Source organism: Helianthus annuus, chromosome 7, assembly GCF_002127325.2.
Source record: "Helianthus annuus cultivar XRQ/B chromosome 7, HanXRQr2.0-SUNRISE, whole genome shotgun sequence".
NCBI classification, from domain to species: Eukaryota; Viridiplantae; Streptophyta; class Magnoliopsida; order Asterales; family Asteraceae; genus Helianthus; species Helianthus annuus.
In genome coordinates this window covers 126158469-126171046 of record NC_035439.2, presented here as the reverse complement: position 1 = coordinate 126171046, position 12578 = coordinate 126158469, and the positions used below count along the sequence as shown (strand labels likewise).

The following is a 12578-nucleotide window of genomic DNA, read 5'->3' as shown; positions in this document are numbered from 1 at the left end:
CACGAAAGGATTACCTCGCACGTTGTTTGAAGAATTTCGGTCCAGTTTGAGCATTCATTCTTCTCCAGCTCAAACTGCGGGGGACTATTAGAATGTATATCTCTTATGTATTTAGTTGATGTATTTTAGGAGATAATTGTGTGGTTAATATTTTCCATTATAATATGTATATGCACTCCCTATTTAAAGGGATCTGATCAATGAGAAACTCACGAACAATATTCTAAGAACCATAACAATTGTTAGCAGGTTGTGTTTAATTCTTAGTTTTAGGTTTTTAATTGTTCAAGGGTAATATAGTCATTTCACATATAGTTAACTGAGAAATTTAACAGAGGTTAGGTCAAGAGACCAACCGATTTCATTTTTGACAACTTTTGGGATTAGTAAACCACTAATACTAAGTATGAAATTTTTGCAAACTATAGGACCAACCAAACATTTAACTCAAAACAAAATAAAAAGTATTATCGAATACGATATATCATTATTTATGTGATCTGATCCAACAAAAGGTTTAGACGTGCATCAAGAAAAACCCGACACGTATTAAAATTCTAGATCCGTTATATTGATGCATCACATGATGTATGTAGTGTCTTTAGAGTTTACGTTGACCAAAAACAAATCTAGAAAAAGAAAGCATGTTCTTCATTCAATAACATATGGTTCTAGCGTTTACTAAGACTTTTCTTCCATCTTCTCCTCCTTCATATCCACACACTCACATTCAAAACCAACATCCTTCAACATTTCAAACCCAAAAACCAAACCAAACCCTCTTTAATGGCTAAACACAACATCATCATGTTCCCTTTCATGGCACAAGGCCATCTCATCCCATTCCTATCCTTATCCCTTCAACTCGAACAAAAGGGCTACCAAATCACCTTCATCAACACCCCTCTCAACGTCGCTAATCTCCGCCGCACCCTTCCCCCCTCCTCGACCATTCGCTTCGTTGAAATTCCATTCAACCCCACCGATCACAACCTCCCTCCAAACTGCGAAAACACGGACACCCTCCCTCCAAACCGAATATACGACCTCCTCGTCGCCTCCACCGCCCTCCAACCCGCCTTCCAAAACATCCTCAACGACCTCGTTGTGGCCGAAACGCCGCCGTTTTGTGTAGTGGCTGACTTTTTTTTCGGCTGGTCGGCGGCTGTGTCCCATAAGTTTGGAATTTGTCATGTTATATTTAGTGGGTCTAGTGGGTTTGGATTAGCGTGTTACTTTTCTTCTTGGATTAATTTGCCTCATAAAAATTGTGAAAATGGTGAGTTTATGTTACCGGATTTTAAAGAGGCTGGAAAGTTGCAGGTGACACAGTTGACTCCGAGTCTTGTAGCAGCCACCGGTGTTGACCCGTGGTCAAAGTTTCAAAAAAAGAATCTCCCGGAATGGGCCGAGGCTGATGGGTTTTTGTTTAATACTATTGAAAAGTTGGATGAAGTTGGTTTGTCCTACTTTAGAAGAAAATTCGGCCGGCCGGTTTGGGCCGTCGGACCGATTAACTTACCTGTGTCTGGTGGATCTCCTACACGAAAAAACGGTATGTTTTAAATAGGGGTGTCGAAAAGATCAGTTTGGGTTGGTTTTGGCTTAAACCCAAAAAAAAAAAAAAGAAAAAAGAAAAACGATGGGTTCTGTTCGGTTTTGGTTTTTTCTATTTAAACTTAGAATTTTTGGGAAATAAATAATTTAAAAATTGGGCCTAAAGTTTTTCAATTTTATTTATTACTTAATAATTAATTTACTATTAAATTTTTGGTCAAATTTTTTTGCTACACTGTTTTCTAGTTTCTTATAAATTATTAAATAACATTAAAAACTAAACACTATAATCCACAAATTCGACAACAAATATTAAATATTAACGGTCAACAACAAATATTTTTCCGGTTAAGTTTTCAGAAAAGAGTTAAATGTCAAAATCGTCCATGAGGTTTGAGGTTTGATCACTTTTGTGCCTTTAATACAAAATAAGATTTTTTTTTGTAATTGGCCCTCAATGTTTAATTTTTATTGCCATTTCCATCTAAATTACTAATTTAATTAAAATGTATCGTTAACTTTCATGGACGATTTTATTCTCAAACCTTAAGGACGATTTAAAAATTTACCCATTTTTCTTTTGTTGTTTTTAGTTTTATTTATTCGTAGTAAATACAAAACCAAACTCCGGTTAAGTTTTTAGAAAATACATAACCAAACCATAAAGTTTGGTTTTTAAAAAATACAAAACGCACCATCACTTTTTGATAGAGTTCACTCATTTACTTTAGGGATGACCGGTATCGTACTGGTCCTGTACGAGTACCGAATTTTTTGGTACCGGTATCAACTTTTTGGCATTTTCGATATCGGTACCGGTTCGGTACGGGACCGGTAAAATACCGAATTTTACCTTCCAATACCGCTACCGTACCGTACCGTACCGAACATTTCGGTATCGGTACCGGTACCCAGTTTTGGCGAATTTCGGTATCAGTATTTTCGGTAACGGTACGGTACCGGCACCACGCTCATCCCAAATTTGGTTCACTTATGTCGTTTAATATGATTGATGTTAGGTTATTTTTATCACCTCTACAGAAAAATGGCTTCAATTTTTGAACTCAAAACCAGCCTCTTCTGTTCTATACATCTCATTCGGATCACAAAACACCATCACCGCATCTCAAATGATGCAACTAGCAAAAGCATTAGACAAAAGCAACAAAAGCTTTATCTGGGTAGTCCGGCCACCCCTCGGGTTTGACATCAACGCTGAGTTCAAACCCGAGGACTGGCTACCAGAAAACTTCATGACGAAAATAGAAGACGAAAATCGCGGCCTCATTGTAGAAAAATGGGCACCACAAATAGATATATTGTCACACGAATCCGTGGGAGGGTTTATGACACATTGCGGGTGGAACTCGGTGTTGGAGTCGCTCAGTTGTGGCGTGCCAATGCTCGGGTGGCCGATGGCGGCCGAGCAGTTTTATAACGCGAAAATGATGGTCGAAATAGCCGAGGTGTGTGTGGAAGTGGCTAGAGGGACTAGTTTTGATGTGTGGAGTGAAGATTTGAGGGAGAAGATTGAGGAGGTGATGAGTGAAGATGGAAAAGGGAAGGAGATGAGGAAGAAAGCTTTTGAAATAAAGATGATGATTGAAGAAGCAATGAGAGATGAAGAAGGTTTTAAAGGCTCTTCTGTGGAAGCTATGGAAGAGTTTCTTCAAGCTCCATTGTTGATGAAGATGAAGCAGAATAATGTAACACGTACTTGAGTTTTGAGGTTGTTTTGTTTGGATTTTCACTAGTATTAAGCACCTGCGTTGCGACGGGGTGTAAAACCGTGCCAAAAAGCATCAATGTCACACTACTGCGGGCGACCACTACTGAAGCTGCGGCATGCTAATGTGAAATAATTAGACCTAAACGCAAAACGTAGTATGTCGTTGCGACGTGCATACTTGATATAAATTTTCCTTAAAATCGAGTTGCGAATAGTATTTTACAAGTGATGTGGTTCACTATTTTAATAATGTATAGTTATGGCATGGTTATTTTATCAAAGTTTCTTTAAAACTTTAAAAAAACAAGTCAAATATAATTGATTTTTTTAATTCTTTGTTGTGACGAACCGAATCTAAAACCGTACGAACCACATGATATTTGTATTCGTTTTATGCTTTTCTCGATGTTCCTACCAGTGTCGTGACGAACCAATCCGATTCCGACCGATGGTAATCGGTACTGATAAATCCATTGTCGGTCGCTACTATTCATAACTTATATAAATTTAGTCGAAAACAAAGTTGTATGTGCACATGTATTCATTTTTATCTCTTTCGAATGCTATATCGAGCGATGAACCAAATCAATACCCAACGGAAATCTACCACAAAGCGTGAGGAAACCCACTAGTTTATTTATATTAAAAAATAAAATAAAATATTTTTATTGGATATCACTATAATCTTTCTACGTTTTATAAATTATATGCGTATGCTTATGTTTCTTTGTTTATTTTGTAAACGACCACTGTCTTCTTGCAATGTAATTAATTCATTATTATACTTGATTTAAAAAAAGTGTTGCGTCACAAAATCTATATTGTACATAGGTTAATTCTTTTATACTTATATAAGAATTATAGAAAATATAATATCACGAAGGATTGGATGGCGGTCGGAGTTGACTTGGGCTGAGGACTGGATCAACAATCGGTAATAATTGGGTCAAACGAGTCGGCGATTTTGAGGACCCGTGTATCACCAAATATTAGACTTGGTGTCAAAATTTGAAAAGCGACATCATCGACTAAAGATGGGTGCTCCTCGGAAAAGCTAAAACTAAAAATACGCTAGCACCACATTAGCTTTTCACCCACTTTTTTCTAGATTTTTCCAGATTGTACGACAGAATTTCCTAAAACTAAACTATTTTAATTTAATTTAAACTTTAAAACATTTTAGATATTTAAATGTTTTATATATATATACTAACTTACAACCCCGTGTATTACACGGGTTGGATGACGAAAAATGTAAATTATAAACTTGTATATAATCCTTATTAATGAAATGACTTATTTAGATGAATTAGTAAAAATAAAGAACAGTTATATTTTCGTTACTTGTGTATGTGATTTGATACTTTATTAGTAATTATAGTTTATATCCGAATAATATATTTTATCTTAACAAATATATATGGTTAGATTAAAATGAAAACTTCTAAAAGTTGTGGGAACTTAGAGAACTCAACCTTACAAAAGGTTTTTTGAATTTTTTTTTTTCACAGAGGGTGTGAATGAGTGGTTAGAAACTCAAAGTGTTAAACTTTTTTATTTTAAATTCAAGTGGTTAAAACTACTAAAACATGTGGACTCAAAAAGTAATTTACTATTAATTAAATTTGAAATTATACGTTTGATCTCTAATTATATTAAATAACATTATACTTATTATATTATCTGATACATTTATATTTGTTATAGATAATTATTTTTCAAATTTGAATTTAGACGTTTATCTCTAACGATATTAACTAATATTATATTATATTTTGTGTATAAAATTAATATATAATGCTATTATTAAAAGGGAGGATGCACCAGAGAGTGACACGTGTACAAAAAGATTTTCGTTTATTAGTATAGGAAGATATATATATATATATATATATATATATAAAATAAAAATACATAATTAAAATAAAAAATAAATAAATAAGAAAGATTACAAAAGAAACCTACAAACTTTTAATAAAAAAAGTATAATAAACCTAGTCGTTGATTTGTAAACTTTGGAGGTAGAGTTGGTGCCGATGTTCCAAATGCTTGATAAGATCTGCTTTAAGGCTTCGGTGTATAGCTCGTGATTGTAACAATAAAAGAATATTGTCTTCAACTATTCCTTCCTTTAACGAATCCTCTATGTGTTCGGAAGATATCGCCACACCTATATGTTTCAAAATCATGTTATGTAAAATAATACATGCGTAGATGATTTTCTGATCTTCCGGGGATGCAATGGTCTTGCAGGTTGTGCGAGAATGTGCCACTTGCCTTTTAAGACCCTGAAGGTTGTTTCAACGTCCTTTCATGCCACTTTGTGTGCTTTCTTATACCGACAACGTTTTGCATTGTTTTCAGAAGGATGCGACAATGTCATCACTAAATTTTCTTAGGTAGGGTATATCCCGTCCACAAAATAATAACCCAATCTATATTGGACTCCATTTACTACGAATGGACAATGGGGGACCGATCCATCCAAATAATTAATGAACAAATGCAATCGGTCTAGGGCGTTGATGTCGTTGTTTGACCCAAGGGGTCAAAAAAAGGTATGCCAAACCCACAAATCTAGTGACGCCACCGCTTCAAGCATAATAATCAGACCGTTATGATCACCCCTTGTGAATTGACCTCGCCATTCTCATGAGCAATTCCCCGGAGGCCATGCATACAATATACGCTCCTTAACATTCCTAAAATGCCATGATGTCTCTCATTTGCCGCATACAAATGTTGAATGTCTTGGTAAGTTGGCCTACGAAGAAATTCTTTACCATACAAACTAATAACACCATCACAAAAATGTTGCAAGCTTTCACGTGATGTTCTCTCGGGTATATGAAAATAATCATCAAGCGAGTCAGGAGAATTACTGTAGGCTAGTTGTTGTATATCTAACGTGTACTTTTGTAACGACGTAAAAGTCTAATGACCTCTAGCATCATATGTGGTTATGTCGTTTGAATGTATGTAAAATTTCGCTCAAAATCACCTACGATTTGCGAAAATGATTCTTTATCCATTGGAAACTGCCTTTGAAACAACTCGGGTGTGTAGGTTGATCATTGTTGAAATGGTCATTAGTTAGTCATGCATGGGACGCTTCACTGCCGTCTCTATGAATATACGTAGTTGAATAAAACATTTAATTAATATTTCTACAAGTTAATATAAACATGTTATTAAAAATAATACGTGTAAAAAAGAACATAATGTTAATACCTTCTTGACGAAGACATGGTGTCTTGAATTTGGTTTATAAATGTGACTAAGGTACTCATAAATATAAAAGCTTGATTCTATAACTCTTCATCGTATTCGTTGGAGCTTGATGAATCATATAAATATGGTGAACATTTGGAATTTCGAATAGATCCATTCTAGTTGGGGGAAGAGTGTAAATTTTCATGTGTGAAGATTGTAGGATTTAAGAAGTGGGTGAAGAGTATAATTTTTTTTAAAGAAGTGGAGATTGTAGGATAAAGAGAAATTATTTTTGAAAGAAATGGAGTAAAAGTTTGAATTTTTAGGTTATTATTTTATTACGATCAGACCCATCCGCAACAACTCTCAGAAATCGGTGGGAGGTCCCCGGTTTTTGGGAAAAAAGCACCCTTTCCGGGGGTTGGTGTCCAGGTGTGTTCTACATTCCCCCCGACTCCCACTACGTCCAGCTTTAGAGTGACTATCTTGGTCAGTGTAGTATTAAATTTTGTTAACATCCCACCTCATCAGATGTTTAATTTTTTTATTTGACTAAACTGCTCTTCTAGGTTGTTGGACGAGGTGTAGTCGGGTATGTGAAATCGGGTAGCACTCACCAGCCGGGTACACACCGCTGGTGTTTCGGGTAGGGTGGGTGAGTAGGTAATCGGGGTATGAAAGGGGGGAGAGGGTTGTGTGTGGAGAGGAGGGAGACAATTGTGCGGGTAGGCAGGAACACCACCACCGATGTCTGCGGGTAACCACATATTGCAAATGTGGCACCTGGTTGTGGTGTTTCGGGGCGAACACCCTACCCTTAGTCTATGGGGTTTGATCAAATTTGTTGTTTTCTTCAATTTATTTATTTGAAAGTTTGTCTAAAAGATAGGTGGTTTAATAATCTTGCCATTTCACTCTAATTAGGGCTATAAACGAACCAAACGAACACGAAGATGGTCTTGTTCATATTCGTTCATTGAGAAATGGACATGTTCACGAACGCTTACCGCACATGATTTCTTCTTCGTGTTCGTTCATTAAGGAAATGAACATGTTCATGAAAGTAGTTCATGAACACTTACTGAATGTAAACAATTATGAGAAGGAGAGAGACAATTGTGCGAGTAGGCGGAAACACCGCTACCGATGCCTGCAGGTAACTACAAAATTGCAAATGTGGCACTGGGTTGTGGTGTTTCAACGGTGAACGCCACCACCCTTAGTCTATGGGGTTTGTCAAATTTGTGGTGTTCTTCAGTTTATTTGAAAGTTTCTAAAAAGACAGGTAGTTTAATAATCTTGCCATTTCACTCTAATTAGGGTGTAAATGAACCGAACAAACACGAACAAGACCTTGTTCGTGTTTCTTCATTTATAAATGAACATTTTCACGCATACTTACCGAACATGATTTCTTGTTCTTGTTCGTTCATTAAGGAAATGAACATGTTCATGAACATTTCCTGAACGTAAACAAGCGCAAATGACCACAAACAAATGTTAATGATGAACCTAAATGAACACAAACAAACATTATATATACAAGTTAAAATAAAATCTGCATGTTTCATAGTTGACATAATTATCATAAACCTAATTAACCCAAAAAGTAAGAAGATTTGTCAAGCTTTAACACAAAATGAAATTGAATGGTCAAACAAGAGATCTTGGCGGAGACGTATAGTGTAACTTTGGTTTCAAATTTTTAAAAACTAAAACCAACAATATAGAAATATAGCATAAAAAACCTTTAAATGAACGAATACAAATGAACATAAACAAGCAAACTTAAATGAACACATTATCGAACGGTCACGAACATAAACAAACGAACACAACCTCTGTTCATGTTCGTTTGTTTAACTTAGCAAACTAAATTTCTTGTTCGTGTTTGTTCATTTATTAAAAGAACGGACATAAATGGTTCACGAACTGTTCGGTGAACGTTCGATTCCCCTAACTCTAATTACTTAACTCCACATATTTATGTTGTTAGAATTCGATCATGTGCCACCAACGTGATAGTTAATTAAGTAAATTACCCGTACCCTTTTATTTGAAAAAAAATACTATCTCCGTCCCACTAAAAGTGTCCTATTTTGAATTTTCAAAGTCTTTATTTATAAACTTTGACCTTAAATAATTTTGTTTGTGTTAGATAATACTTGATGAAAGTTATATGATTTGAGTGTGTTTTACAAGTGTTTTTATCGGGTTAATTTTCATCAAGTTTTACATAACACAAAAAATATATAATTAAAGTCAAAGTTTATAAAAAAAGACTTTGAAAATTCAAAATAAGACACTTTTAATGGGACGGATGGAGTAGTAATTAAAAATTTTACACACATACACTAGAGAAGTGTCTGTACAGTACGACGAAAAACACATCACAAATAACATTTCACAAAAATGAATCATTTAATAAATATATTTTCTAAAATGAAGAAGTATTTTTTATATACCCATAAGTTAGTAATCTAGTGATATGGTGTTTGTTTAAATAGTGTGGTAGATGCAAGTGTCAAGTTAGATTATATTTTGGTGTAAATAAATTCCTGTTAAACTTATTTATTTGTCATAGTTTTTGTATAAATGTCAAAGACTAAAATAGTTAAATGAGAGCATGTTAGTATTTTTTTCTAAAGTGAATTTTGCTTGGATTTACTACAAAGAGTAAAGACATGATCAAATTTAGTAAGTAGATAAAATGAGATTGACCAATTATTTGCTTACTTGGATTTACTTATTTGCATTATCTTTAATAATATTCAATCAAATAATCTGTGTAGGTGGTCACTTAATGCATTGTCTCCAATAGTATATGTGTAGGTGAAGGTGGTAAAGGAACGTGGATGGCTTCAATATCTATAAATCGTCACGATAACATCCGAAAACTAGTGATAAAAGGCTAAAGATTATCCCTGTGATCTTAAGTTTTATCATTTCCAAAGATGAATTCAAAACAACCAGTTCTTTGCTTACCATCTTCCTCTCATTTTCATTTCCTCTTTTATGGCCTTGTTATATTTCTTGCTTTCAATACCATCTCAGCTTCCTATAGCGGTGGAAACGAGACCGATTATCACGCTTTGTTGAAGATAAAGTCGCTGATCACCAAAGATCCATATGGAGCTCTAACCTCATGGAACAATTCTCTTGACTTCTGCAACTGGGCTGGTATTACATGTGGGAAGCGACATCGAAGAGTGACTTCTTTACGATTGTTGTCACAAGGTTTGGAAGGCTTTTTGTCTCCTCATGTAGGGAACCTCAGCTTCTTGCGAGTTCTTGTTCTCTATAACAATAGCTTTCAAGGAGCCATCCCTCACGAGGTTGGACGTCTTTCCAGGCTAGGTTTACTTTCTCTTTACAATAATAAATTCAACGCGGTCATTCCAGTTAACATATCTGGTTGTTCTAACCTTGAAAAGCTTGATCTATCAAATAATGAGTTAGTTGGAAGCATACCCAAGGAGATCAGTTTCCTCTCCAAACTTACTTTTCTCTCACTTGGTAGTAATAAGTTAACAAGTGGGATCCCACCTTTCTTGGGGAATCTTACATTAATGGAAAAGTTCGGTGTAGTCAATAATCCACTAGGTGGGAGCATTCCAGACACTTTAGGCTATTGGAAAAATTTAAAGTTATTTGATGCTGGTATTTGTAATTTAAATGGAATCATCCCTCATTCAATTTTTAACCTTTCACTCCTAACTACTATCAGTTTGCCTTATAATCAACTGATTGGTAGTCTTCCTCGCACCATAGGCGCAAAGTTGCGTCATTTGGATTTCTTTGACATACATGGTAACCAACTAACTGGACCTCTTCCACCATCCATTTCGAATTGTTCGAGATTAGGATTTCTTGACGTGGGCGAAAACAAGTTTAGTGGGAAGGTGGCAGTCGACTTTTCAAAACTAAGAGATATCTATTCTATACGCTTAGCCAAGAACCTCTTTGGAAGCACCGGAGATGATGACATGAAGTTTATTGATTCTTTGAAGAACTGCACAAGATTAGAAAAATTAGGTTTGGATAGTTGCAAATTTCAAGGGCTGCTCCCAAGATCAATAGGTAATCTTTCTAAGCAGCTTAGTTCTTTACATTTATCTGCAAATCAACTTCATGGAAACATCCCTAGATCAATTGGTAATCTAGTTGGCTTGCAAGTTTTAAATTTAGGAGGTAACCAGTTCACTGGAAACATCCCCTCAACCATAGGTAACCTTCATAAGCTACAAGTCTTTTATTTATATGAAAACCAACTCTTAGGGAAAATTCCTGATGCAATAGGGAACTTATCATTGTTGATCAAACTTTATTTATCTTCAAACATGTTGGAAGGGGTTATTCCATCAAGTCTGAAAAATTGTCACAGTCTATTAGAATTGGGGCTCAGTAACAACAAGCTTAGTGGAGAAATACCTACACAACTTCTTCAACTTTCATCTCTATCCATAATATTGGACTTTTCTCATAACAACCTATGTGGTTCACTTCCAATAGAGGTTGGAGACCTCAACACTCTGAGTCTACTAGACTTATCGTATAATAATTTATCAGGTAACATTCCTAGTAGTCTTGGTGGATGTGCAAGCCTTTTAGGGTTGTCCCTAAGAGGCAATTCGTTTCAAGGTATGATACCCCAATCACTAAGTTCCTTGAAAGGATTGATGGTACTTGATATTTCTCATAATAATTTATCGGGCCAGATTCCTCGATTCTTTGAACGTTTTTCGCTAGAAAACTTGGACATATCTTTCAATGATTTTGAGGGCGAAGTACCAATTCTAGGAGTATTCGTCAATGCAAGTGCATTCTCGTTTTCAGGGAATAGTAAGCTTTGTGGTGGCATTGTTGAACTTGGGTTACCTAAATGCAAAAAGCTAAGAAACGTAAAAAGAAAATTTCAAGTGTTTATGATAGTCATTTCGACTGCATCCACACTTTTCACCATAATATGTTTAGTATATGTTTGGTGTAAGAGGAAAAGAAAGAGCCAACTGGCTCAATCATTAGCAAGCAAACAATGCAGAAAAGTTTCTTACAATCAACTTCTCAAGGCTACCGATGGGTTCTCCGAAGCCAATTTAATTGGAAATGGCGGATCCGGTTCAGTTTATAAAGGAATCCTTGATGAAGATAATGATAAATTTGTTGCAGTAAAAGTTCTACATCTTCAAAATCAAGGAGCTCAAAGAAGCTTTATGAGGGAGTGTGAAGTATGGCGGAACATTCGACACCGAAATTTGTTGAAGATAATAACTTCATGTTCGAGTGTCGACTTTCAAGGGAATGATTTTAAAGCGTTGGTTTACGAGTTCATGCCCAACGGGAGTTTACATAATTGGTTGCATTCAGGTGAACGTACATCAAGACTAAACCTTCTTCAGATAATAAATATTCTTATGGATGTAGCTTTTGCACTTGATTATATTCACAATCAGTGTGTACCACTTATTGTTCATGGTGACTTGAAGCCTAGCAATATTCTACTAGATGATGATATGGTGGCTCATGTTGGAGATTTCGGTTTAGCTAGATTTTTTGGAATTTCATACCCACACAGCTCAACCGGGAGTAGAGGAACAATTGGTTATGCCGCTCCAGGTAAAACAAAGTTCAATATTTACTTGCTTATAAAATTACTATTTTTAAAGTAATTGCTTATGAATTACAGAGTATGGTCTTGGAAATGAGATGACAAGTAGTGGGGATGTATATAGTTTTGGAATATTATTACTCGAGGTGATGACCGGGAAAAGGCCGACTGACAACATCTTTAACGAGGATCTTAGCCTTCACAAATTTGCTTCCGCAGCCTTGCAAGACCATGTAACCGATGTTATTGATGTTAACATTCTAAATGTTCATCAAGAGGATGAAACTTTTAAGCAAAACAATGAAGCAAATGCAAACAAAATAGAGGAATGTCTAGCTTTAACAGTCAGGATTGGAGTATCATGTTCTCTTGATTCTCCACAACAACGGATGGATATGAAGGAAGTTGTGTATGAACTACAGCATGTTTTGCATATGCTTCAAAATATTTGAAGTACTATGTTTATTATTC

At 35.5% G+C, this 12578-nt stretch overlaps 3 protein-coding genes across 3 annotated transcripts; all 3 read left to right on the top strand.

Annotated features, from left to right (window-relative positions):
• The first annotated feature begins 551 nt into the window (after nt 1-551).
• LOC110868480 (UDP-glycosyltransferase 92A1) lies at nt 552-3563 on the top strand. The gene is made up of 2 exons (XM_022117642.2): nt 552-1555; nt 2599-3563. The coding sequence occupies exons 1-2, from the start codon at nt 787-789 to the stop codon at nt 3276-3278; spliced, it is 1449 nt and encodes a 482-aa protein (XP_021973334.1). The 5' UTR covers nt 552-786; the 3' UTR covers nt 3279-3563.
• A 5890-nt stretch (nt 3564-9453) lies between these two features.
• Nucleotides 9454-10798, top strand: LOC118480264 (putative receptor-like protein kinase At3g47110). Its single transcript, XM_035975017.1, has 2 exons — nt 9454-10674; nt 10778-10798. Exons 1-2 carry the CDS (start codon nt 9454-9456, stop codon nt 10796-10798), a joined length of 1242 nt encoding a protein of 413 aa, XP_035830910.1.
• Nucleotides 10799-10839: 41 nt separating this feature from the next.
• LOC110866876 (receptor kinase-like protein Xa21) lies at nt 10840-12559 on the top strand. Its single transcript, XM_022116022.2, has 2 exons — nt 10840-12115; nt 12186-12559. Exons 1-2 carry the CDS (start codon nt 10840-10842, stop codon nt 12557-12559), a joined length of 1650 nt encoding a protein of 549 aa, XP_021971714.2.
• Nucleotides 12560-12578: the final 19 nt, after the last annotated feature.

What these genes read in the sequence shown, in the direction of transcription:
- LOC110868480 (XM_022117642.2), top strand. Translation starts at nt 787, where the DNA reads ATGGCTAAACACAACATCATCATGTTCCCTTTCATGGCACAAGGCCAT. An exon ending in ATCTCCTACACGAAAAAACG is followed by an intron (nt 1,556 to 2,598) that starts GTATGTTTTAAA and finishes TCACCTCTACAG; the next exon opens with AAAAATGGCTTCAATTTTTG.
- LOC118480264 (XM_035975017.1), top strand. Translation starts at nt 9,454, where the DNA reads ATGAATTCAAAACAACCAGTTCTTTGCTTACCATCTTCCTCTCATTTT. An exon ending in GTAATCTAGTTGGCTTGCAA is followed by an intron (nt 10,675 to 10,777) that starts GTTTTAAATTTA and finishes ACCAACTCTTAG; the next exon opens with GGAAAATTCCTGATGCAATA.
- LOC110866876 (XM_022116022.2), top strand. Translation starts at nt 10,840, where the DNA reads ATGTTGGAAGGGGTTATTCCATCAAGTCTGAAAAATTGTCACAGTCTA. An exon ending in AATTGGTTATGCCGCTCCAG is followed by an intron (nt 12,116 to 12,185) that starts GTAAAACAAAGT and finishes TATGAATTACAG; the next exon opens with AGTATGGTCTTGGAAATGAG.